The sequence below is a fragment of the Lissotriton vulgaris genome, chromosome 1_1, assembly GCF_964263255.1.
Source record: "Lissotriton vulgaris chromosome 1_1, aLisVul1.2, whole genome shotgun sequence".
Taxonomy (NCBI): Eukaryota; Metazoa; Chordata; class Amphibia; order Caudata; family Salamandridae; genus Lissotriton; species Lissotriton vulgaris.
In genome coordinates, this window is record NC_141685.1 from 2,340,856 (window position 1) to 2,366,140 (window position 25,285).

General features: G+C 43.1%; 1 protein-coding gene across 1 annotated transcript in view; it reads left to right on the plus strand.

Annotated features, from left to right (window-relative positions):
• The first annotated feature begins 13,219 nt into the window (after positions 1-13,219).
• The window catches only part of LOC147736923 (CD5 antigen-like), a 499,304-nt gene continuing 487,238 nt past the window's right edge, over positions 13,220-25,285 (plus strand). The window contains exon 1 of the mRNA XM_086934070.1: positions 13,220-13,286. Coding sequence (XP_086790196.1) covers positions 13,220-13,286 — 67 coding nt within the window. The remainder of the gene's footprint in view (positions 13,287-25,285) is intronic.

Below are 25,285 nucleotides of genomic sequence, written 5' to 3' on the forward strand. Positions count from 1 at the left end.
CTAAACCCCCCAGCCCACTCCTCAAACCCCGACCAAGCCGCCACCAACCTCACCCTCTGGTTATCCAACAGCGCCGACATCCTAGCACCACTGAAAAAACGACAAAGCAAACATGGCAGCAAGAAGGCCTCATGGCTCAACGATGATCTTAAGAAATCCAAGAAACTCTGCCGCTCCCTTGAGAAGGCCTGGAAAAAAGACCCAACCACCAGCACCAAGGACGCCTTCAAAAACGCCACCCGCATACACCACCAACTGATCCGAAAGGCCAAGAAAACCGCCTTCAAAGACCGACTAGATAACAACGCCCACAACAGCAAGGAACTTTTCAATATCGTCAAGGAATTTACCAATCCCTCGGCCAACTCTAACGACATCACCCCCTCTCAAGCCCTCTGCGCCTCCCTCGCTTCATTCTTCCACAACAAAATTGCAGACATCCACAACAGCTTCGACAACCAACCCGGAGACCAACCCACCCAACCATTTGATGGACCTTCACCCCCCTCGAACATCCTTAATGACTGGAACCCAATCTCCACTGAGGACACCATTCGCCTGATGAACTCCATCCACTCAGGATCCCCCACAGACCCATGCCCTCACCACATCTTCAACAAAGCAGACTCCATCATAGCACCGCACCTCCGAGACGTCATCAACTGCTCCTTCAACTCCGCCACCTTCCCGGAAAGCTGGAAACACGCTGAACTCAGCGCCCTTCTGAAAAAACCCACAGCGGACCCCACCGAACTCAAAAATTACCGCCCCATCTCGCTCCTTCCATTCCCGGCCAAAGTCATCGAAAAAGCTGTCAACAACCAGCTCGCCGCCTTCCTCGAAGCCAACAAATTCCTCGACTCCTCACAGTCCGGCTTCCGAGCGAAACACAGCACTGAGACCGCCCTCATCGCAGCAACAGACAACATTCGAACTCTACTGGACAATGGAGACACAGTCGCCCTCATCCTCCTCGACCTCTCCGCAGCCTTCGACACAGTCTGCCACAGCACCCTTCTACAGCGCCTCAGAAACATCGGAATCCAAGGAAAAGCACTAGAATGGATCACCTCGTTCCTCACCGGAAGAACCCAGAGAGTCCGCCTTCCACCATTCAAGTCAGAGGCCACTGAAGTCATCTGCGGCGTACCACAAGGATCTTCACTCAGCCCCACCCTCTTCAACGTGTACATGAGCCCCCTTGCGGTCATCGCACGCCAACACAACCTCAACATCATCTCCTACGCGGATGACACTCAACTGATCCTATCACTCACCAATGACCCTAGCACCGCCAAAACTAACCTACACGAAGGAATGAAAGAAGTAGCCAAATGGATGAAACACAGCCGTCTGAAACTGAACTCAGATAAAACAGAAGTCCTCATCTTAGGTACCTCCCCCTCCGCATGGGACGACTCTTGGTGGCCGGAAGCCCTTGGAAAAGCACCCATCCCGACAGACCACGCACGGAACCTGGGCGTCATCCTGGATTCCTCACTTTCAATGAACAGACAAGTCAACGCCGTCTCCTTATCCTGCTTCAACATTCTTCGCATGCTCAAAAAAACATTTCGTTGGATCCCCACCGAAACCAGGAAAACGGTCACCCACGCTTTGGTCACGAGCCGACTGGACTATGGAAACACCCTCTACGCCGGTACTACCGCTAAACTCCAGAAAAAACTCCAACGAATCCAAAATGCCTCAGCCCGGCTCATATTAGACATCCCGCGTAAAGAACATATCTCTGGTCACCTGAAAAACCTCCACTGGCTTCCCGTCAATAAGAGGATCACTTTCCGGCTCCTGACCCACGCACACAAAGCACTCTACGAAATCGGACCAGAATGCCTCAACACACGACTGTCCTTCTACACCCCCTCCCGCCAGCTACGATCATCCAACCAAGCCCTTGCCACTGTACCTCGCATCAACAAAACCACCATGGGAGGTAGATCCTTCTCCTACCTGGCAGCTAAAACCTGGAACTCACTTCCCACTTACCTTCGCCTTACCCAGAACCACATAGCATTCAGAAAGCAACTTAAAACGTGGATATTCGACAAATAATTCCCCACCCCCCCTCAAGCGCCTTGAGACCCTCTGGGTATGTAGTGCGCTATACAAATTCTCTGACTTGACTTGACTTGAGTGTTTGGGAAAGGAGAATACAGACAGAGTGTATGGGAAAGAAGATTACAGACAGTGTTTGGGAAAGGAGATTACAGACAGAGTGAATGGGAAAGGAGATTACAGACAAAGTGTATGGGAAAAGAGATTACAGACAGTGTGTATGGGAAAAGAGATTACAGACAGTGTGTATGGGAAAGGAGATTACAGACAGTGTGTATGGGAAAAAAGATTACATACAGTGTGTACGGGAAAGGAGATTACAGCCAGAGTATGGGAAAGGAGATTACAGACAGTGTTTGGGAAGGGAGATTACAGTCTGAGTGTATGGGAAAGGAGATTACAGACAGATTGTATGGGATAGGAGATTACAGACAGTGTGTTTGGGAAAGAAGATTACAGACACTGTGTTTGGGAAAGGAGATTACAGATATAGTGTATGGGAAAGGAGATTACAGACGGTGTTTGGGTAAGGAGATTACAGACAAAGTGTATGGGAAAAGAGATTACAGACAGTGTGTATGGGAAAGGAGATTACAGACAGAGTGTATGGGAAAGGAGATTACAGACAGAGTGTATGGGATAGGAGATTACAGACAGTGTGTATGGGAAAGGAGATTACAGACAGTGTGTATGGGAAAGGAGATTACAGACAGTGTGTATGGGAAAGGAAATTACAGAGAGTGTGTGTATGGGAAATGAGATTACAGAGAGTGTGTTTGGGAAAGGAGATTACAGAGAGTGTGTATGGGAAAGGAGATAACAGCAAGTTTGTTTCGGAAAGGAGATTACAGAGTGTGTTTGAGAAAGGAGATTTCAGAGATTGTGTTTGGGAAAGGAGATTACAGAGAGTGTATTTGGGAAAGGATATTACAGAGTGTGTTTGGGAAAGGAGATTACAGACAGAGTATGGGAAAGGAGATAACAGAGAGTTTGTTTGGGAAAGGAGATTACTGACAGAATGTATGAGAAAGGAGATTACAGACAGTGGTTGGGAAAGGAGATTATAGACAGAGTGTTTGGGAAAGGAGATTACAGACAGTGGTTGGGAAAGGAGATTATAGACAGAGTGTTTGGGAAAGGAGATTACAGACAGAATGTATGGGAAATGAGATTACAGACAGTGTGTGTGAGAAAGGAGATTACAGACAGTGTGTATGGGAAAGGAGATTACAGACAGAATGTATGGGAAATGAGATTACAGACAGTGTGTATGGTAAAGGAGATTACAGACAGAGTGTTTGGGAAAGGAGATTACAGACAGTGTGTGTGAGAAAGGAGATTACAGACAGTGTGTATGGGAAAGGAGATTACAAACAGTGTGTTTGTGAAAGGAGATTACAGAGAGTGTGTTTGGGAAAGGAGATTACAGACAGTGTTTGGGAAAGGAGATTACAGACAGAGTATGGGACAGGAGATAACAGAGAGTTTGTTTGGGAAAGGAGATTACAGACAGTGTTTGGGAAAGGAGATTACAGACAGAGTGCATGGGAAAGGAGATTACAGACAGTGTTTGGGAAAGGAGATTACAGACAGAGTGTATGGGAAAGGAGATTACAGACAGTGTGTATGGAAAAGGAGATTACAGATAAAGTGTATGGGAAAGGAGATTACAGACAGTGTGTTTCGGAAAGGAGATTACAGACAGAGTGTATGTGAAAAGAGATTACAGACAGTGTGTATGGGAAAAAAGATTACATACAGTGTGTACGGGAAAGGAGATGACAGACAGAATGTATGGGAAAGGAGATTACAGAAAGAGTGTTTGGGAATGGAGATTACAGACAGAGCTTTTGGGAAAGGAGATTACAGACAGAGTGTTTGGGAAAGGAGATTACAGACAGAGTGTATGGGAAAGGAGATTACAGACAGTGTTTGGGAAAGGAGATTACAGACAGTGTTTGGGAAAGGAGATTACAGACAGTGTTTGGGAAAGGAGATTACAGACAGTGTGTTTGGGAAAGGAAATTACAGACAGAGTGTATGGGAAAGGAGATTAAAGACAGTGTGTATGGGAAAGGAGATTACAGACAGTGTGTATGTGAAAGGAGATTACAGACAGAGTGTTTGGGAAAGGAGATTACAGACAGTGTGTATGGGAAAGGAGATTACAGACAGTTTGTATGGGAAAGGAGATTACAGACAGTTTGTTTGGGAAAGGAGATTACAGAGAGTGTCTTTGGGAAAGGAGATTACGGACAGTGTGTTTGGGAAAGGAGATTACAGACAGTGTTTGGGAAAGGAGATTACAGACAGTGTGTTTGGGAAAGAAGATTACAGACAGTGTGTATGGGAAAGGAGATTACATACAGAAAGTATGGGGAAGGAGATTACAGACAGAGTGTTTGGGAAAGGAGATTACAGACCGAATGTATGGGAAAGGAGATTACAGACAGGGTGTATGGGAAAGGAGATTACAGACAGAGTGTTTGGGAAAGGAGATTACAGACAGAGGATATGGGAAAGAAGATTACAGACAGTGTGTATGGGAAAGGAGATTACAGACAGTGTGTATGGGAAAGGAGATTACTGACAGAATGTATGGGAAATGAGATTACAGACAGAATGTATGGGAAAGGAGGTTACAGACAGTGTGTTTGGGAAAGGAGATTACAGACAGTGTGTTTGGGAAAAGAGATTACAGACAGTGTGTATTGGAAAGGAGATTACTGACAGAATGTATGGGAAATGAGATTACAGACAGAGTGTATGGGAAAGGAGGTTACAGACAGTATGTTTGGGAAAGGGGATTACAGACAGTGTGTTTGGGAAAGGAGATTACAGACAGTGGTTGGGAAAGGAGATTATAGACAGTGTGTTTGGGAAAGGAGATTACAGACAGAATGTATGGGAAAGGAGATTACAGACAGTGTGTGTGAGAAAGGAGATTACAGACAGTGTGTATGGGAAAGGAGATTACAGTCAGAATGTGTGGGAAAGGAGATTACAGACAGAGTTTATGGGAAAGGAGATTACAGACAGTGTGTATGGGAAAGGAGATTACAAACAGTGTGTTTGTGAAAGGAGATTACAGAGAGTGTGTTTGGGAAAGGAGATTACAGACAGTGTTTGGGAAAGGATATTACAGACAGTGTTTGGGAAAGGAGATTACAGACAGAGTATGGGACAGGAGATAACAGAGAGTTTGTTTGGGAAAGGAGATTACAGACAGTGTTTGGGAAAGGAGATTACAGACAGAGTGTATGGCAAAGGAGATTACAGACAGTGTTTGGGAAAGGAGATTACAGACAGAGTGTATACGAAAGGAGATTACAGACAGTGTGTATGGAAAAGGAGATTACAGATAAAGTGTATGGGAAAGGAGATTACAGACAGTGTGTTTCGGAAAGGAGATTACAGACAGAGTGTATGTGAAAAGAGATTACAGACAGTGTGTATGGGAAAAAAGATCACATACAGTGTGTACGGGAAAGGAGATGACAGACAGAATGTATTGGAAAGGAGATTACAGACAGAGTGTTTGGGAATGGAGATTACAGACAGAGTGTATGGGAAAGGAGATTACAGACAGTGTTAATGGAAAGGAGATTACAGACAGAGTGTTTGGGAACGGAGATTACAGACAGAGGATATTTGAAAGAAGATTACAGACAATGTGTATGGGAAAGGATATTACAGACAGAGTGTATGGGAAAGGAGGTTACAGACAGAGGATATTCGAAAGAAGATTACAGACAGTGTGTCTGGGAAAGGAGATTACAGATAGAGTGTATGGGAAAGGAGGTTACAGACAGTGTGTTTGGGAAAGGAGATTAAAGACAGTGTGTTTGGGAAAGGAGATAACAGACAGTGTTTGGGAAAGGAGATTATAGACAGAGTGTTTGGGAAAGGAGATTACAGACAGAGTGTATGGGAAAGGAGATTACAGACAGTGTGTATGGTAAAGGAGATTACAGACAGAGTGTTTGGGAAAGGAGATTACAGACAGTGTGTGTGAGAAAGGAGATTACAGACAGTGTGTATGGGAAAGGAGATTACAGACAGAATGTGTGGGAAAGGAGATTACAGACAGAGTTTATGGGAAAGGAGTTTACTGACAGTGTGTATGAGAAAGGAGATTACAGACAGTGTGTTTGTGAAAGGATATTACAGAGAGTGTGTTTGGGAAAGGAGATTACAGACAGAGTGTATGGGAAAGGAGATTAAAGACAGTGTGTATGGGAAAGGAGATTACAGACAGTGTGCATGTGAAAGGAGATTACAGACAAAATGTACGGGAAAGGAGGTTACAGACAGAGTATTTGGGAAAGGAGATTACAGACAGAGTTTATGGCAAAGGAGATTACAGACAGAGTGTTTGGGAAAGGAGATTTCAGACAGAGTGTATGGGAAAGGAGTTTACAGACAGAACGTATGGGAAAGGAAATTACAAACAGAGTGTATGGGATAGGAGATTACACACAGTGTGTATGGGAAAGGAGATTACAGACAGTGTTTGGGGAAGGAGATTACAGACAGTGTATTTGGGAATGGAGATTACAAACAGAAAGTATGGGAAAGGAGATTACAGACGGTGTTTGGGAAAGGAGATTACAGACAAAGTGTATGGGAAAAGAGATTACAGACAGTGTGTATGGGAAAGAAGATTACAGACAGTGTGTATGGGAAAGGAGATAACAGACAGAAAGTATGGGGAAGGAGATTACAGACAGGGTGTATAGGAAAGGAGATTACAGACAGAGTGTTTGGGAAAGGATATTACAGACAGTGTTTGGGGAAGGAGATTACAGACAGTGTGTTTGGGAAAGGAGATTATAGACAGAATGTATGGGAAAGGAGATTACAGACAGGGTGTATGGGAAAGGAGATTACAGACAGTGGGTTTCGGAAAGGAGATTACAGAGAGAGTGTTTTGGAAAGGAGATTACAGACAGAGTGTATGGGATAGGAGATTACAGACAGGGTGTATGTGAAAGGAGATTACAGACAGTGTGTGTGAGAAAGGAGATTACCGACAGTGTGTATGGGAAAGGAGATTACAGACAGTGTGTTTGTGAAAGGAGATTACAGAGAGTGTGTTTGGGAAAGGAGATTACCGACAGTGTTTGGGAAAGGAGATTACAGACGAATGTCTGACATAATATCGACAGACAGAATATCGAAATACAAAAATATCGGAGCAAAAATATCGACATCAAAAATATCGGAATCCTATCTTCATAAAGGTAAGTACAAAAATATCGTAGTACAAAAATATCGGAATCAAAAATATTGTTTTTTTAAATGTATAAATAATAATGTAAAACTAATGTTAAAATACATATAATTTTACAAATATTAAATAAAATATTAAAACAAAATTAAAACTAATACATATACATTTAAAATAAATAAAACACTTAATAATTTAATGTAATTTTTTTTAATATTATTTATTTGATTTAATGTAATATTTTTTTGTTTTTACCCTGTACGCCTGTACCCCAAAACCCAAAACTGACCCTGAACCCTAAAAATATCCCTGTACCCCAAAAACCCAAAACTGATCCTGAACCCTAAAAATACCCCTTTACCCAAAAACTGAAAACTGACCCTGAACCCTAAAAATACCCCTTTACCCATGAACTGAAAACTGACCCTGAACTCTAAAAATACCCCTTTACCCAAAAGCTGAAAACTGACCCAGAACCCTAAAAATGCCCCTTTGCCCAAAAACTGAAAACTGACCCTGAACCCTAAAAATACCCCTTTACCCAAAAACTGAAAACTGACCCTGAACCCTAAAAATACTCCTTTACCCAAAATTAATTAATATTATGTAATTACCAATTAATTATTAATTAACAATAACAATAAAGTAAATATATTAGCACATTAGCTGTAATTAATTTAATTTAATAATTAATATTATTTTTCCCAATTAATTGATTAAGAATAACAAAAAATTATATATATACAAAATTACTATAATTAATGTAATTAAATAATTAATAATAATTGATTACCAACTAATTAATAATTAAAAATATGTACAAAATTATATTAATTAATTAACTAATTAATATAAATTAATTACCTATTAATTATTAATTAAAATATGTACAAACATATATTAATTAATTAATTATTATTAAATTACTTCCCACCCTATTCCCCTATAAACCCATAACCCGCTACAGAACATATTTATCAATTAATCAATTAATTAAAATCAATTAAAAATGATTTCTCAATTAATTAATTAATAATTCCTACTAATTAATAATTAATTTAACATAATTAAATTACTTCCCACCCTATTCCTCTATAAACCCACAACCCGCTACAGTAGTAAAAGACAATATTTAATTAAATTACATTAAAAATAAATAATAAAACATAATAAATACAATATAATATACACTAAATTTATTTAAAAATTGATATTAGTAACATCGAAGTTATTTATTTCGATATTATTGACATCGATATTTAAAACTTCGATATTACTGATATCATACTAATATCGATATTAAGACTGTTGATATTACTTACCTTCGATATTTTGTCCCATCGATATTTAAACTTCGATATTATTGTATATCGATATTTAAAAATCAATATTTTGTCTGTGTACCATTACAGACAGTGTGTTTGGGAAAGGAGATTACAGACAGAGTGTATGGGAAAGGAGATTAAAAACAGTGTGTATGGGAAAGGAGATTACAGACAGTGTGTTTGGGAAAGGAGATTACAGACAGTGTGTATGGGAAAGGAGATTACAGACAGTGTGTTTGGGAAAGGAGAGATTACAGAGAGTGTGTTTGCGAAAGGAGATTACGGACTTTGTGTTTGGGAAAGGAGATTACAGACAGTGTGTTTGGGAAAGGAGATTACAGACAGTGTGTATGGGAAAGGAGATTACAGACAGAAAGAATGGGGAAGGAGATTACAGACATAGTGTTTGGGAAAGGAGATTATAGACCGAATGTATGGGAAAGGAGATTACAGACAGGGTGTATGGGAAAGGAGATTACAAACAGAGTGTTTGGGATAGGAGATTACAGACAGTATGTTTGGGAAAGGAGATTACAGACAGTGTGTATGGGAAAGGAGATTACAGACAGAAAGTATGGGAAAGGAGATTACAGACAGAGTGTTTGGGAAGGGAGATTACAGACAGAATGTATGGGAAAGGAGATTACAGACAGGTTGTATGGGAAAGGAGATTACAGACAGTGGGTCTGAGAAAGGAGATTACAGACAGAGTGTTTGGGAAAGGAGCTTACAGACAGAGTGTATGGGATAGGAGATTACAGACAGGGTGTATGTGAAAGGAGATTACAGACAGGGTGTATGGGAAAGGAGATTAAAAACAGGGTGTATTGGAAAGGAGATTACAGACATTGTGTATGGGAAAGGAGATTAGTGATGGTGAGTAGGGGATCTAAGAGATTAAAGGCAGTGAACTTGGAGTCCACAATGCGCTTAATTTGAGACAGTGGTTTCCTGTGCTTGGCACCAGCGCTTAATTGTCAAAACCGGCACTTATGGCAGCTGTCACATGTTTGTCTAATATAGAGATGAACACATCAAGAGTTTTTTTAATTAATCAAATAGACATTAAAACTACTAATGCTTGCCTCCCAAGCTATTCTCCTTGGTGTGGGGGCCTTGAACAGTTTGAATTGCCACAGTGTGATAGCTGGCAGATTTGCGTGTGATGTCATTGGCTGCTCCTCTGGCAGTGGCAATGAGTGTTGCAAGCTGGGAATGTCCTCCTGATGAGGGCACCAGAGCTTATTTATTTTTAACAAATTAAGCACTAGGTAGAGGTGATTAGAGACAGTCAGCATGGGGTATTTAACTCAACAAGAAAGAGATAGTAGCAATGGAGGCCTGGGGGGGACTAAAGACAGTGAATATGGGGTACAGTAGATTAGAGACAGTGAGTATGGGGTGCTGGAGATTAGAGACAGTGAGTATGGGGTACAGAAGATAAGAGGCATTGAGTATGAGGTGTTTAACTCAGTAAAAATAAGGCGGTAGTCATAAGGTAATGTGGGATACATGAGGCAGTGAATATGGGGTACAAGAGATTAGAGACAATGACTTTGGGATACAAGAGATTAGATAAAGTGAATATGGTGTACAGGGTTACATACAGTGAGTTTGGGTAAACAAGATTAGCTATAGTGAGTAGAGGGTACAGAAGGCTAGAGATAATGAGTGTGGAATACAGAATATTAGAGGCATTGTGTATGGAGTATTTCACTTGATAAGACAGAGATGCAGTACTGGAAGAAGTGCACAAAACCCAAGCCAGTGAGTACAGGGTACAAGACATTAGTGACAGTAATTATGTGGTACAAGTTAATTACAGATAGGGAATTTGGCATACGGCAGCCTAGAGAGAGTGAGTATGAGATACAGTAGATTAGATACAGTGAGTATGGGGTATCGAGTAGGGAGAGTAAGTATTCGGTATTTATCATAATAAGGAAGAGATGAAAGCATTGGAGGTAGTGCAGGAGATTACAGATAGTAAGTATGGGTACAAGAGATTAGAAACAGTGAGTATGAGGTATAAGAAAATGCAGATAATGACTATGGAGTACAAGAGTGTAGGGAACATGAGTATGGGGTAGAGGAGAATAGAAACTGTGAGTATGCGGTATTTGACTCACCAAGGAAGAGATGATAGCATTGGGAGTAGTGCAGGAGATGACAGACAGTGAGTATGGGGTATAAGAGATTAGAGGCCATGAGCATGGGGTATATAATATGATAAGAAATGGGAGCATTGCAGGTAGTGCAGGATATTATAGACAGTCAGTTTCGTGTACAAGAGACTAAAGACACTAAGTAAGAGGAACAAGAGAAGAGAGGCAGTGAAAATGAGGCTTTTAATTCAATAAAAAGAGATGGAAGAGTTGGATATATCACAGGAGATTAGAGACAGTGAGTGTGTGCCCTCCCTCCGAAAAGCATGTCAACTTTAGATACTGGGCAAGACACAGCACACATTTAGCACCATTGAGTCTCTGTGGGAGAAACAGCAGAGTGAGTAGGAGGTGCTTAATTTCTAAGAGAATGATAGCAGAGTGAGTAGGAAGTATTTACTTCTCAGAAAGAGTGAAAACAGATATAGGGTTTCGGTTGTAGCAAGCGAAATAGCGATTGAAAATGCTGAAATTCGCAAAATATCAGCGTTTGCAATCGCAATTTAGCTGTGTGCTATGTAGGTAGGCAAATACCTACTTGCAAAATAAGGAATCGCAAAAATTGTGATTCCTCAATTAGGGCAATCATTTAGAGAATCACAATTTACGATTCCCTAAATGCTATGCTAGTTGGAATCACAAAGTGCGATAATGCCTTAAGGAGTCGCAAATTACAATCAACTTCAAGTTGTTGGTAAGTTGTAATTTCCCTTCAAAAAGCAATTTTTTGCTTTTTTCAACGTGATGTGTGGCAGACATATATGCCCTTAGGGAATGAATGTGCGCCACATGTGCACACATGTCCAATTCAGGGGTGCAACAGGGTGTCTTTTTGGAAGACTTGCACCCTTGAAATTGGGCGCGCAATTTGCGAGTACCTACTGGGTACTCGTAAGTTGCATGCTCAATTCGCATTCATTCCTTTGGGCCCTTTGGCCCATAGGAATGAATAGAAAGCCATTCCTTATTTTCAACTCGCAATTTGTGGGTTGAAAATAAGAAATGTGTAGGAATCGCAAAAATCATTGCGATTCCTACCTACATAGCATTTTGCGAGTCCTTAATAGCGATTCCCTAAAAATTGCTATTAAGGACTCGCTAAACAGCTTTTACCTACATCTGGCCCTTAGTATGGTCCTTGTACCTTTTTGATTAAGCATCATCAGAGAAATGGACAGCACAGGAGATTCCTGCAAAGTGAGTTGCCGTATTCACCTCTCGGAGTGGTGACAGCGGTGACTGCAGTGTATGGAGAGAGCAGGGGATTAAGTACCTGACATTTTACTCTGTGAGCAAGATGTGCTTGCGGTAGGACTCAACATTATATCCCAGCCAATGGTGAGCTGGTGTGTACAGTAGGTGTGATTCATAGAGATGTCTAAGGCCAGTCTACGCATGGAAGTGTGGGTTACATTTATGCAATATATTATATGGCTGAGTATTTAATGAAAATAGTCTACACAGTCGTTATGTATAAGTATATTAGTCTTTATGTCATATAATGCAAGACTGAAGCAGCTTTATATTATGATTTAAATGCTCAACAAATGGATGCACCCAAGACAGGGTCAGAGATGTTGTCATTCAAAAAGACAGTATAATCCACTTTTGGATTTACTCACAAAACTAATTGAGGGCGTTCACACCTTTTAGGGGTGTAATATATGAATAACTATACTGACCTACCATAATTCCATTAAGGAGTTTACAATGAATTTACAGATGATTTTATTACAAGTATTTATAACTACTATACCGATAATAGTAGCAGGTACAATGCACATCCAAATACAGTTACGTGGTTAAAAATTGAGTAGAGGAGAGCAGGCTAAAAATAATTCATTCACTACCATAAGGGTCAGTGCACAATCATCATGCATTTGTAATAAATCATACCTGTATTAGCTGTTATTATAACATATTTATAAGTAATTTACACCTATGAACACCTATGTACATATAACTAATGCCTACCTCATACTCTCACAAGCTAAACTTAGGAAACACCCACCATCTTACCCTTTACACTTACACACGCCAAAGTTGTCAATTTGCCTTGGCATGTGTAGTGTGTACGTATGCCTCGGCTTTGTGCTTGTCATGTCTGCAATGGACCCATGTAGTCCTTGGCTTAATCTCAAATCTCAGAGTCCATGGACAGACATGAACCGTGGACTTGAAGTGGTGAGGTTCATCAGACACAGTGCACGTTCCACAGCAGGGACACTCTCACCGGCACCTCATGCTTCCAAGTCACTAGGATTGTACAAAGGCAGGAGAGGTGCAGTGTGCACCTTGATATGAATGATAACCACAATTATTCGCTCTATGACTTCACCAATTGAGAGTCGCTAAGACACAGGTGCAAACTGCGACATTCTCACTAACATTGCCAACATGCGCCCTCTCTTTCAGATCTTCAAATGTTGGGGTACATTGTGTTCCTGCTTCTTGCCCTGAGGGCATCAGCGGTGTTCTGCCCTGACTGTGGTGAGTGATGTTTGTCTATCAGGTCAATGCCATTGTCTGATGATTTGTACATGTACAGCTTTTAGTGCAACAATAAAGTGAGGATCTACTGGGTGTATGTTTGTATTGTTAGTTGTGTGCAGCAAAAGCATTTGTCACCTCACGTCCTTTGCAGGGCACCAAAAGAATTAGGACAAGTGCTCAATGACTCTAGGACAGTGAACTAAAACACGCTGCTGTGACATAATATTGCATAACACATTATGACTTACCATAACAACATACCAAATAACAGAATAACATTACATTATATTGCAATGACATAATATAACGTATTATAATACATAGGTATCTATATACATATTCACTGAAAAAAACAAAGTTAAAGTGATATTATTGTTAGGTAAATATGTCAGTGACTTCCACCCCACAATGCAATGCATATGACCTCACATATTACATCATTGATGGCATAATTTATAACATCACACACAGTCGTATGTTAAGAAGACATTGTCTAAATGAGACGATTCTGTCTAATAGCTCAAGGCTGATTCAAACACTTTAAAAAAAAATTCTACCGTACCAAAAAGACTTGCTTGGAACATAGTGAACACAAATCGTCACCGTCATACAGTGTTGCTCTTCAATACAAAGATACAAACATATTCAATCATCCCACACACTTACACCCATTAGCTGGCCCAGGCTGAACAAAATCAGGTAGAAAACTACTATAGTATTTACCTGCCGATATGTAAACTATAAAACAAACTCACACACTCATTGGATGAGATCATCAGTGAGGTCATCAATGATGTGATTTGAGATATCATCAGTGATGTCCTGAATGGTGTCTTAGAGCACGTCATGACTTATGTAATATGTGAGGTCATAGGCAGTGCATGAAGGAGGGCACAAGTAATCAAGAATCTTTTATTCAGTTTCTTTACCACCAAAGTTACAAAACATCCATAAAACATATGACATCAATCATCATACTTAAGTCATTATTTTGTTAAAAATCCTTAACTTTCATACAACTTGCTGTAGAATTCATGTATATTATGCTTATATTACAATTGTTGCCGATCAATAAATACAGAGATACTCCCACATGTCAATAACTGCCGATACAGTACCACAATTAAATATTAAGACTATCCCACAATCTAAAATATGTAAAACGCATCTATACCATATTATATCATAAAGGTAACGTTGCACTGATATGAAAAGGTGCCATCATTAAGATTGAACCAATAGCTATTAAAGTTATCAATAGAACAGAGCCCAATGACGGACTTTCCAATCTGTCCCTCACATTATTTTTTTTGTTTTTTTGTGAATTATCCTGTGCACAATCAGTCCGGCACCCGCTGTTGTACAGTGCCCCTGTTTTCCAGATCTTTAGTCATAAAGCAATAGGAAGCGTGTCAGGTGATAAAGTCAAGGCAGACGTAGTGTTTTTTTAAAAACCTTTATTCATATTCTTTTTTCTCATTTGCAAATCCTTATTACAACAAAACAGCTCAGCCAACGCGTTTCATTCCCAGACGTGGGAACTTCGTCAGGGCTGAAAACCAATTAACATAAAAGCCTTATCAAAAAACATGTACACAAACCAAACGACATGTATAAATATAAAAGTCATTATAACCCACACAGGACAAAAAAAACGTTATTTTTCATTGTATATTGCTAGTCAAATGGCGGAAAGGATCCCCACCATACACCGGGCTCATTACTTGCTGCATGCGGGCTGTACTGGCAGCATCTTAAACCTGTGCTCATTGTATATAGGGATAATGGGGCTGTATGACCCATTTCAACAAAGCTGTATAAGGAAATTAAAAATCGAGGGGTAGAGCCACTGCCTGCTGCAGGCTAGATATGGTATTGGGCGGTATTGGTCCCACGCTTCCCAGGGCATGGAGCAAACTGAAGCATGGCTGAGGGCATGGCGAGGGCCACCTGACCACGGGACAGGACTTCTGGACTCCTCTCCTCTGATTGATGGGGTGGGGGCTGTGAATATTCTTTTCTGCCTCTCCGCTTGAAATCTTGCTCCCTGCCCTCACGCGGGCGGAGGTTGTACACCAGAGTAATGCGGACTAACTGCCCGGAAATGGTGTTGGAGACTTGCTGGCTAGTTGGGTGAAGGTGCACCTGAAGTCTACGAGGCCTGGGATCGTCTGCTGCTGCACTGATCCCAGGGCCTGAGGAATCAACCTGCGTCCACTGGATTCGGGGATGGAGATGCACCCTTAGGTGGAGGCTGGGACTGGCTGTGATATTGGGCGCTCTTGCAGTGCAGGCACACGCTTGCATCGCTGGCCCGGCTCCGTACCAGTCCCTGGTGTTGTCGGAGCGAGGAGAAGTCTCAGCAGTGCTGGTGGCAGTGGTACGACGCAATTTGAGGGCACACACAGATTATGTGACCTGATCCTGGATCTCTATGGTGGAGGTGAGGAGGGTGGGCCTAGGGCAGAGACACTAATCCTAGTGAGCCCATTGGACCAAGGGCCTCAGCTGTGAAGGGACGGCGTAGGTCAATCAAACGACCAATTCTGCTACTTCTCGTGCAGGTGACTCAGAGCCCCTACCTCATTAAGAATGTCTGTACATGTGGTCAATTTAAGGATGTCAAAAGGGAATAAGGTCCACCTCTCCCACGTAGAATGATGATGCTGGTCGGTCATCCGCCTCCCTCCGATGTTTGGAGGAGAGCTGCGCTATGGGCAAAGATCACCTACAAGGGGGGCTCAGCAGTCGAAAATAGACCACTAAACGGCGCAGGGGACCCCTCAGAGAGCTGATCAGATACAATTGGTGAAGACTGAGACTAACGCAGATCTACCTGAGCCTACAGGGGCACAGATTCTTACAGCAATTAAAGACTCTAGTGCGACTGTCCAGGCAAAAATAGATGCAGTATCAACAGATGTTGAATTGTTGCATGCTGACCTTCGCACTGCCGCAGACCGCTCATTGGCCATGGAGCAGACAGTCAGTGAGATACAGACCAAAATTGCTTCACTAAAGGCAACTGTGACTGAACTCTCACGCAAGACAGTAGCTCTGGAGCGCTGGGTCGAAGATGCTGAGGGGCGCTCCCGCAGATAGAATCTGCGCTTCGTAGGATTCCCTGAGAGTGTGGAGGGGAAATATCCAGAAACCCTTTTGGAGAAATTGGTCAAGGAGGCACTCACCACAGCAGAGCTCTCCTCCTATTGTGGAGCGGGCACACCAAGCACTTATGGTGCTGCCGCCGTCGGGGGCTCAACCCAGGACTCTAATAAGAAAAATCTTAAACTTTAACAACAGAGATTGCATTCTTAACATGGCCAGACATGAAGGAGACCCTGCCTTTGGTAACCAAAAGATCTGTATATTCCCAGATTAGACTCATTTGGTTCAGCAGAAGAGAGCATCCTTTATCGGAGTGAAACATAAGATGCGAGCCATGAATCTAAAATATATGCTCCTTTACCCTGCAAAGCTGAAGGTTCTACATACGGATCGTACTCACTTTTTTATGACCCTGGATGCGGCTTGTGATTGGTTGGAGGTACGTGGTGATGAGTGGTTGCCGCAGAGGAGGAGAGAGGTGGGGCCATCCACAGCCAAGCCCAGAGGAGGAAAAAGTGACAGCCATCGCACAAAGTTCCAGAAACCCTCCAGATCCACACAGCGGGTAGTGGTACATGGGGATGACTCCTTGGAGCTAGAAAGAGAAGGAGAAGGTTCTAGTGCCGAGGGCAGTAGGTCTTCCTGAATAGACCAACTGGCGCAACAGGCTGCATGAGAGACCACTCAGGCACAGGTTCAGAGACCAGTACTGGAGACATTGCAGAAGATATCCCGCAGATGGGACATTCCTGAATGAATCAAGGGTGATGCTAGAATTGTCTACACATGGAAACTGTGCCATGGACATGATACCCCCCTCAAATGATGTGCTGTGTCACACAATTTTTCCCTACTGTACCTTCACAAATGAAGCGCTGACCTGGGACAGATATAGAGATTAACGGGTGGGCAATGCCTTCACCTTCGCTTTATCTTCCTTTTCTCCTTCTGCTCTTCTTTTTCTTTGTCTAGTTTCCTCTTAGTTATCTTGTAGTATTGTTTTTCAATTCTTTATTTTTTGTTCTGGTAATAGATATGATTTTCTGAGTGCGTTGTGTTCATAGGTGAGTGGAGGGGTTTGAGTGAAGACCGGGGTTGGGGTGGAGAACCTGTTGGACGCAGTTTGTGTCTGGGGGGTGCCGTCTACGGCCTTGATAACAGGCATATATTGGATTATTGCATGAGGTAAGAGTACTATTAAGATGAGAGTTGTGCAAAGTATGAGGAGAATATGTGTATTATTAATGTTTTTTTAAGGAGAGTTATTGATATATTGGACAGTGTTTGTTTATTTATAGTGTATAAGGGCGGGAGGTGGGAGTCTGAAGATCATGTGGGGATGCACGTTTTGTTCTTACAGTGTCTACCCGGGGAGATGGTTGGTTTGAATGTTCTGTTTATAGTTCTCTCTAGCAGCATTGAGGGCAGTACACATGCCGTACACACACTGAAGAGGACAGGTATGGGCTGGATGACATGGGACAATGCAAAATTATAACATGCAATTTGAGGGGGCTAAATTTGTTTTTAAAAGCGCTGTAGAGTACAAGCATATCTTCAGCGGCAGGGCGCCCGTATCACTATGCAACAGCAAAAACACATTTATTACACGCTGAGACACAAAAACTTCACAAGAAATGGTGAGGGCAGTTGGTCGCATCTACCTACTCTACTTATGCTAGGGGAGTGGCAATCTGGGTGGCCCCACACGTTCCATTCGCATTACGCAACTATTTGGCGGACATGGAGGGCAGATATGTGATTGTGTATGGAGAGCAGGGTGGAGGTATGTATAGTAAATATTTATGCCCCCAACACAGATGATGGTAATTTCTTTGGTGCCATGGTGAGTCTGCGCCTTCCATATATTGGGAAACACTATAATATGGGCTGGTGATTTTAATTGTGTGTTGGATGGCTTATTAGATAGACAGCTGCCAAAACCACATACTAAACCCCACACGTTGAACTCCTTGAGTGAGGTGATGAGTAGGTTAAACTGTGTGGATGTATGGCGCTAAACAAACATGGGTGACCAAGGCTATACTTGTTATACACTGGCCAGTGAGGTGTATAGCATACTTAACCTTTTTCTGCTCTCTCTGGAGGCATGTGGTGCGGTAGTATGGACTACGATGAACAGGATGACATTCAGGCACACGTGGTATACTGACCACAAAGAGAGAGGAGGTGACTCCGGTGCTCGCTGCTTCAGAGCCCCGCAGAGAGTCAGAGCAAAATGAACTGTGCAATAAACACAGAGCCGCTCATTAAAGTTTTATGGATCTATTCAAAAACTATGAAATGAGAACTGCAAAAGACATGTCTAAGCTATAGATGCACTGATTGTAGTGAGGGAGCCCTCAATTCTGCGTATCTGTCACCGGTGTTCTCTACTGCCACTAGCTGTCACTCGGGGAGAACCGGGGATGCCTATCACTGCCTTCGGTAGAGAAATTAAATTACCCAGCATCCCGTGCGGCTCCCCACGCCGCGTCCTGCAACAAGCGTGCCAGGAGGTGCTTAAAAGGGGCACAGGGCTCCCGCAGTGCCCATTCTTGCCCGTCATCGACCAAAAGAGGCCGGGCAGGGTGACGACTTTTGGCTTTTTTGCCGTGACATTAGTGATTGAAGGTACTGTGCTCCTGAAGCACATCCTACATTTAATTGACAAAGCCCACTTCCAACAATCAGACTCCTCTCTCCTGGCCATCGACGCTGAAAAGGCGTTCGACCGCGTCGACTGGGGCTTTCCCGAGAGGGTCTTGAAACACTTTGGGGTTTGGGAACGCTTTTGACCGTGGGTTGCAAGCTGCTACCATCATCCACAAGCGCGGATCCGTATCAACGGACTGAGCTCACGCCCCTTCGAAATCCAAAGGGGCACCAGGCAGGCATGCCCACTTTCACCCCTCCTATTTGCGCTCTACATCAAGCCGCTAGCACAAAGGGTTCATAATAACCCGAATATCCACGGCATAACCTTCGGCGGGGAGCCACACCAATCGGCCTTTATGCTGATGATATTCTGGCGGTGCTCGACAGTCCTTGACAGTCCTAGACGTTCAGTGCCGGCCTTTCTAGAGCAGGTGGAGACTTTTGCCACAGTGTCAGGCCTCAAAATGAATAGGGGGAAGTCAATGTTACTACCTCTTGGTAAAAATGCCCACATACAACATGGCCCACTCACTTATGGAGGGGGATTACTAGTCCAAAAATAACTTCCCTACTTAGGTATTACCCTCACGCCATCCACGGAACAAGCGGTGGCCCTAAACTATACCAAAGTAACTCAGCAGCTCCATAGTGATCATAGAGGATGACGGCAACAACCTTTGTCACTGCTAGGGAGGATTGCGGCTGTGAAAATGTCAGCACTCCCCAAGATACTGTATATCTTTCAGACTATCCCAGTATCACCGCCAGCCGGGACTATCAAGACGCTGCAGGAGGCAGTTCAGCAATTTATCTGGGCGGGGAAGTGACCACGAATGAACAGACAGCTAGTTTTTTGGGGATTGACGAGGGGGGCCTAGGGATTCCCAACCTGCATCAATACTTTCAAGCGACACAGCTGCGATATTTGGTGGAATGGTACAGGCCCGAATCACAGAAGAGGTGGCTGTTCCAAGACAGGGCTATGGACCAGACTCTCTTATGGAAAATACCGTTCCTCCGCCACACTCACAGACCACGCTACCTACAGAAATCACCCATAACACGCACACTTCTAGGGGTGTGGGACTTGGTGGCTACTAGACGGGACCTCACTACATTCCCTCTCTGCTAACTCTTCTATTAGACCATCCCGACTTCCCTCCGGGCACTGACCCCCACATGTTTATGCAATGGCGAGGCTCCAAATACAGGTCAGCAGGGCACCTTTTTGAGTTAGAAGGATTCATATCTTTTTCTTCACTGTCACAGTTCTACGATATCGGATCACCACAGCTCTTCCAATATTTCCGACTCCGGCACTGGCTTACGCAGCCCGAGATCAATCCCTTTGTCGGCAGGAGAATGACGGGCTTTGAAAAGTGGCTCGTTACAAAAGAATCGGACCGTGGCTTGATTACAGATCTCTATAAGATGCTTTTTCCCCCCCTGAGTTACTCCGTTCAGCTGGCCAGAGGCATTGGGAAGGGGAATTGGGAAGAACACTCATGACCCGGGAGTGGCAGTCAATTTCATACAGGGCCAACCACCCGGCTAGAAACACGGAGGGGAGAGAGACAGTTGTGAAACTTGCCACATATTGGTACTTAACCCCGGGCAGATTACATAGAGGCAACCCATCTCAGAGCCCGACCTGTTGGAGGGGGTGTGGTGAATTGGGCACTCTGACGCATCTTCTGTGGGACTGCATAGAGGTTAAAGCCTACTGGACGTCGGTCCTCAACGACATAGACACATCCCTTGACACTGAAATCCCGCGTTTCCCGGCTTAAACCATTCTGAGGCTCCCGAACACGCTCACATTTCCACTGAAATCCATTAGAGGGCGGCAAGTGGGTCAGGCGGTTTAGGCGGCCTCCCAACACATTCGGTCTCTCTGGGGGTCTACTACACGACCCACGCACACGGGCTGGTTACACAAAGTTGGAACGTATCCAAGCCACACTCACAAAGACCACAGCCACATTCCACACGACCTGGCAACCACTGTATGGACGAAATGTGCAAAAGCCAATTCGCGATCCGCAAAATTAGCAAATTCGTGCGAATTTGTGGATTTTTTTTGCGTGTTCGTGGGGTTTTTTGCGTATTCGCGGGCCGCTTGCAGCGCACCGACCGCGAACTTACCCATGCGGTCATACATGGGCGAGGCCATCTTATGCACGTTGCGTATTTCCATTTCCGGGCGCTATTGGCAATCTCTCGTTGTGTGAGGCGCAGTATTACGAGTTTGCGTGTGTTTTTGCGTACTCGCGGGGAAAATATCACGCAAACTTACCCATGCGGTCCTCAATGGGCGCGGTGATCTTGTTTTTCATTCATTGCTATGGTTCTGGGCATGCTTTTCCTATCCAGCTTCAATCTTTGCCATCCTTTGTTTGTTTAAAGTTTTTTTTTAAATCTTATTTACTTATTATCTATCCCTCTATTTTTCTAGATCTATATTTTGTGTTTTCTTCTACTTTTGTTTACTTTAAAACTACTTTTTTTGCCTTTTCTTTTATTTACTTTTTCCCTATTCTCTTTCCTATTTATTATTTCCATTCCTGTTCAGGACCATGGCAAAGGGAGCCGGAAAGGAGAAGGGAAATGGTCCCGCACCCCGTACCCCGCTCCCATGCGGGCGATTGCTGGGGGAGCAAGTCACAGCCACGGGAGATCTTCAGCGCAGAGGAGGTGGTCGCACTGGTTTATTATGTGCAGCGCCGCCTCCCCAAGACCATCGCGGCAGGCGGCAGGATCGCTAGCGGGTACGGGCTCCGGGAGCGTCAGAAGCTGTGGGAGAAGGTGTGCCGGGCCATGTATAAACACTCTCTGGTCCGGCGCACCTACAACTAGGCCACGCACCGGTGGTGCGACCTCCTGGACCGTGAAGACGACCTGCTCGACCTGCTAGGCGTCGAGATCCCCGGACTTGGTGAGTAGTATTAGCTATTTAATCACTACTCTCTTTTCTCCTGCTCTATGTGTAATTATATTGCAAATTCTTGTTTTTTCTGAAGAGCAATAATCCTGCCGATTAGATTGTAGGTAAATTATGTTTCAAAATGTTCTGTGATTGCATTTCAGGTGCACTGCTCTCCTGCTCAGTGGCGGTGCTACTATGCTTATTTGTTTTCGATTTTTTGTGCTCATTTCATTGGCCTGAGTAATTATGTATGAGTGTACTTTGCAGAACTGCGTAATGCTAGACACTAAGGGGCAGATTTACAATTACTGGCGCATCCCTGCAAATTAGCAGGCATGCGACAGTAATTGTGCACCACACCTCCACCACCCATGGTGCGCCGCATTTACAATGCGGCGCACCATGGGGCAAAAACGACACAGAAGCGTCACGCATCTGTGCCCTAAAGGCAGCGCATTGCTGGAGTTGCATCACAACCACGACGCAGCTCCAGCAATGCTCTAAATCGTCTTTGATCTTCTTGCAGACTGTTTCTAAATTCTTATCCTGCCTCTACTATGATTCCCTGTGGTACTACTAGATTATTAAATATTAGTCTGTCTGTGTAGCTAACTAAGCTTGCACAGTTGGCAAAAGGTGTTAAACGAAAAACTCCCATTCTATTCAGCAATGTCTCTATGCACTGAGTGCAGTCCTCTGGGTTGTCCATAATGTCTTTTGAAGTCTTCTAAATGTTTATGCTTTGACAATTCCCAACAATAAAATGTCAATGACCACCAGGAAAGAATAAGATACTACTATACTTTTTGATTGGATAGGAGGACAATCCATACTACTATTGTTGCAGGGACAATTCTGCACAAACAGAACTATGGACACTATAGTGCATTGTTTATCAATTATAATAGGCACAGTTAGACTTTCCACATACCTCACTCATGACAGAATTTGAACCACCAATCTCCTTACTGACTAGCTAGTGTGACAGCGCCATTTAGCTCCCTAATTCATCGATGATTGATCCCCAATGATGATTATCCAACCCAGGACATAAGACTACGGAGTCAGAGTCCAGAACTATCAGAGCCATGGACTCATGTTTGCAAATTGCAAACCCTTTCTCTCACTCACTCATGACTAAAAACCACAGAGTCTATGTAAGTTTTAAAACTTTATTAAAAGTAAAAACATTTATTAAAATCAAGTTCATCATACAACATAAACGGTGGAGAGAAAATGAAAAAGTGCTTAGTGATTTCACACATTAATTGTGGGCGAGCCCTCACCTGGTTGGAACTTCAAATCTTCTTTGTGGTGCTGAATCGTTGCTGACTCCATCCTAGTGATGATGATCTGATCTTGCTCTTGTTCTTAGAAGGGAAGCTTCTGTCTGTTATGAGAAAAACGGTGCGTATTAAAAAAAAGCATTCATCAGTTGTCCCAAAAAGTGTAGCAAGACAACACCCTTCCCTGAAAATAGGGCAATTTTTAGTTTTGACTAGACAGTCACAAATTATTAAATTTGTTTGTGTAGTCCTAGTGACATTTTTTCATCCCTAGACAAAATACTAAGGAGTGGTGTATATGGCATCTAAGAATCTGGAATGTATTTTCTAGGCGGAACATCGGCACAACCATCCACCGGTGCCGGGGCCAGCGCAGAGGTGGGCACTCCTGGGTAGGAGGCGGTACAACAGCCAGAGGAAACTGCTGTGGGGATGCCACGGTAGTGGCGGACAGTGGTAAGCTATTATATTCCTTACTTATTGAGATCGCAGACTGCAGAGTGTGCTCTCTGCACGGGTGTAGTATATGTTGTACAGTACAAGTATACTATACTGTTAAGAAGACTTACAAATTTAGAACTAATTTTTTTTCAACCAGGTAGTAGCCTCCTCTAAATTGACTTCAACTCAGCTGTGAAAGTTTTTTCGAGAATCCAAGTCAGGTCAGAGATGAACTTAATGGATGGGATGAACGAAAAGGGAAATAAGGGTGTAAGTAAGTGTGAAAGGACGAGCGAGTTAAAAGTAAAGATGACTGGCAAAGAATAAAACATGTTTTTGAATGCTGCCCAAGGTGGGTGGGAATATGAGGCATGGCCGGTTGAAGGATGAAGCAAGGATGGGTGGAAGGAGAAAGGGAAGAGGACTGCCTGGGTGGGTGAAACAGAAACGGTATGTGCGCATAATATATCCTTTGGTTGAAATTCAAATGCAAGTCAAGCACGGATGCAAGGCTTGCGGTTTCCAAAATAAAATTAAAATGTTCTTTTCCCATGAGAAAAAGTAAGGTTTGTCCACTTGAGACATTAACACCATCGCTGCTGCAGAAATTCCCCTCCTGTGCTGCATGATGTCTATTCCCATTGTTCATGACGAGCTCAGCTCGTCATCAGCACAGCTCAACCGTGCCTCATGACGAGCTGAGCTCGTCATGAGCATCGAAGGGGTTAAGATGAATGATTGACATTTACTTTGAATGGATGGATGCCTAGATCATCGTACTATCTGACTCAAAGATAGCATATGTGTATGTAGATAGAGTAGACGGTCACTGGATGAACTACGTGTTACTTTGAAGAGCATGTAACACCGCACCCGCACGTCCGTTCCAGTGTAGGAAAGGCAAGGAAAAGAAGTTGTATTTTTTCCGAATACTACAATGAATAGTAGCAGTAGTTTGTATTGCAAGCACAGCATATATCCGGCGATTACGGGGGCCACTCACTACCTCTGTTAATAATTTTAGTACAACTCTGTCATTCATGTGGAGCCTATCAGTGTTCACTCAATAAAAAACAAAGCACCTAAAGTCATCCCATATGTAAGCAAATACATATCCTGTGAAGGGATAGATAATCATATTATTTATCTTCTTCATTTTCCTTTTGTATAAGTCATTGGCACTGTAGGGTGAAAGTTAAATTAATGAAGCAGTAGCCCTTGTAACAGAGTATTCTCAGTGCCACCCGTAATAGAAAAGTAAGAGCTTCACCACCTGCATGTACTGGACTTGGACAGTAACGCAAGCCTGTGTCATCATGGCGTGCGTTTGTTTTTCTCAGGTACAAGTTGACTGCGCTGGCATTATGCCGGCCTCCAGAAGTTTATGTACCAATTTCGCTAAACAAGAGAGAAGAAGAAGAAGAAGACTGGTGTACTGTCATAGTCGACTCTAATGTAGTGAGTCCATAGTGCTCGTACAATTGATTCCTGAAACTCCCACTAATGTTAGAGCAAGGCTGAAGAAGTGGGAGGTTAGATAGATACAGGCCACAAATGCTATGTACTGTGCTTGCAAG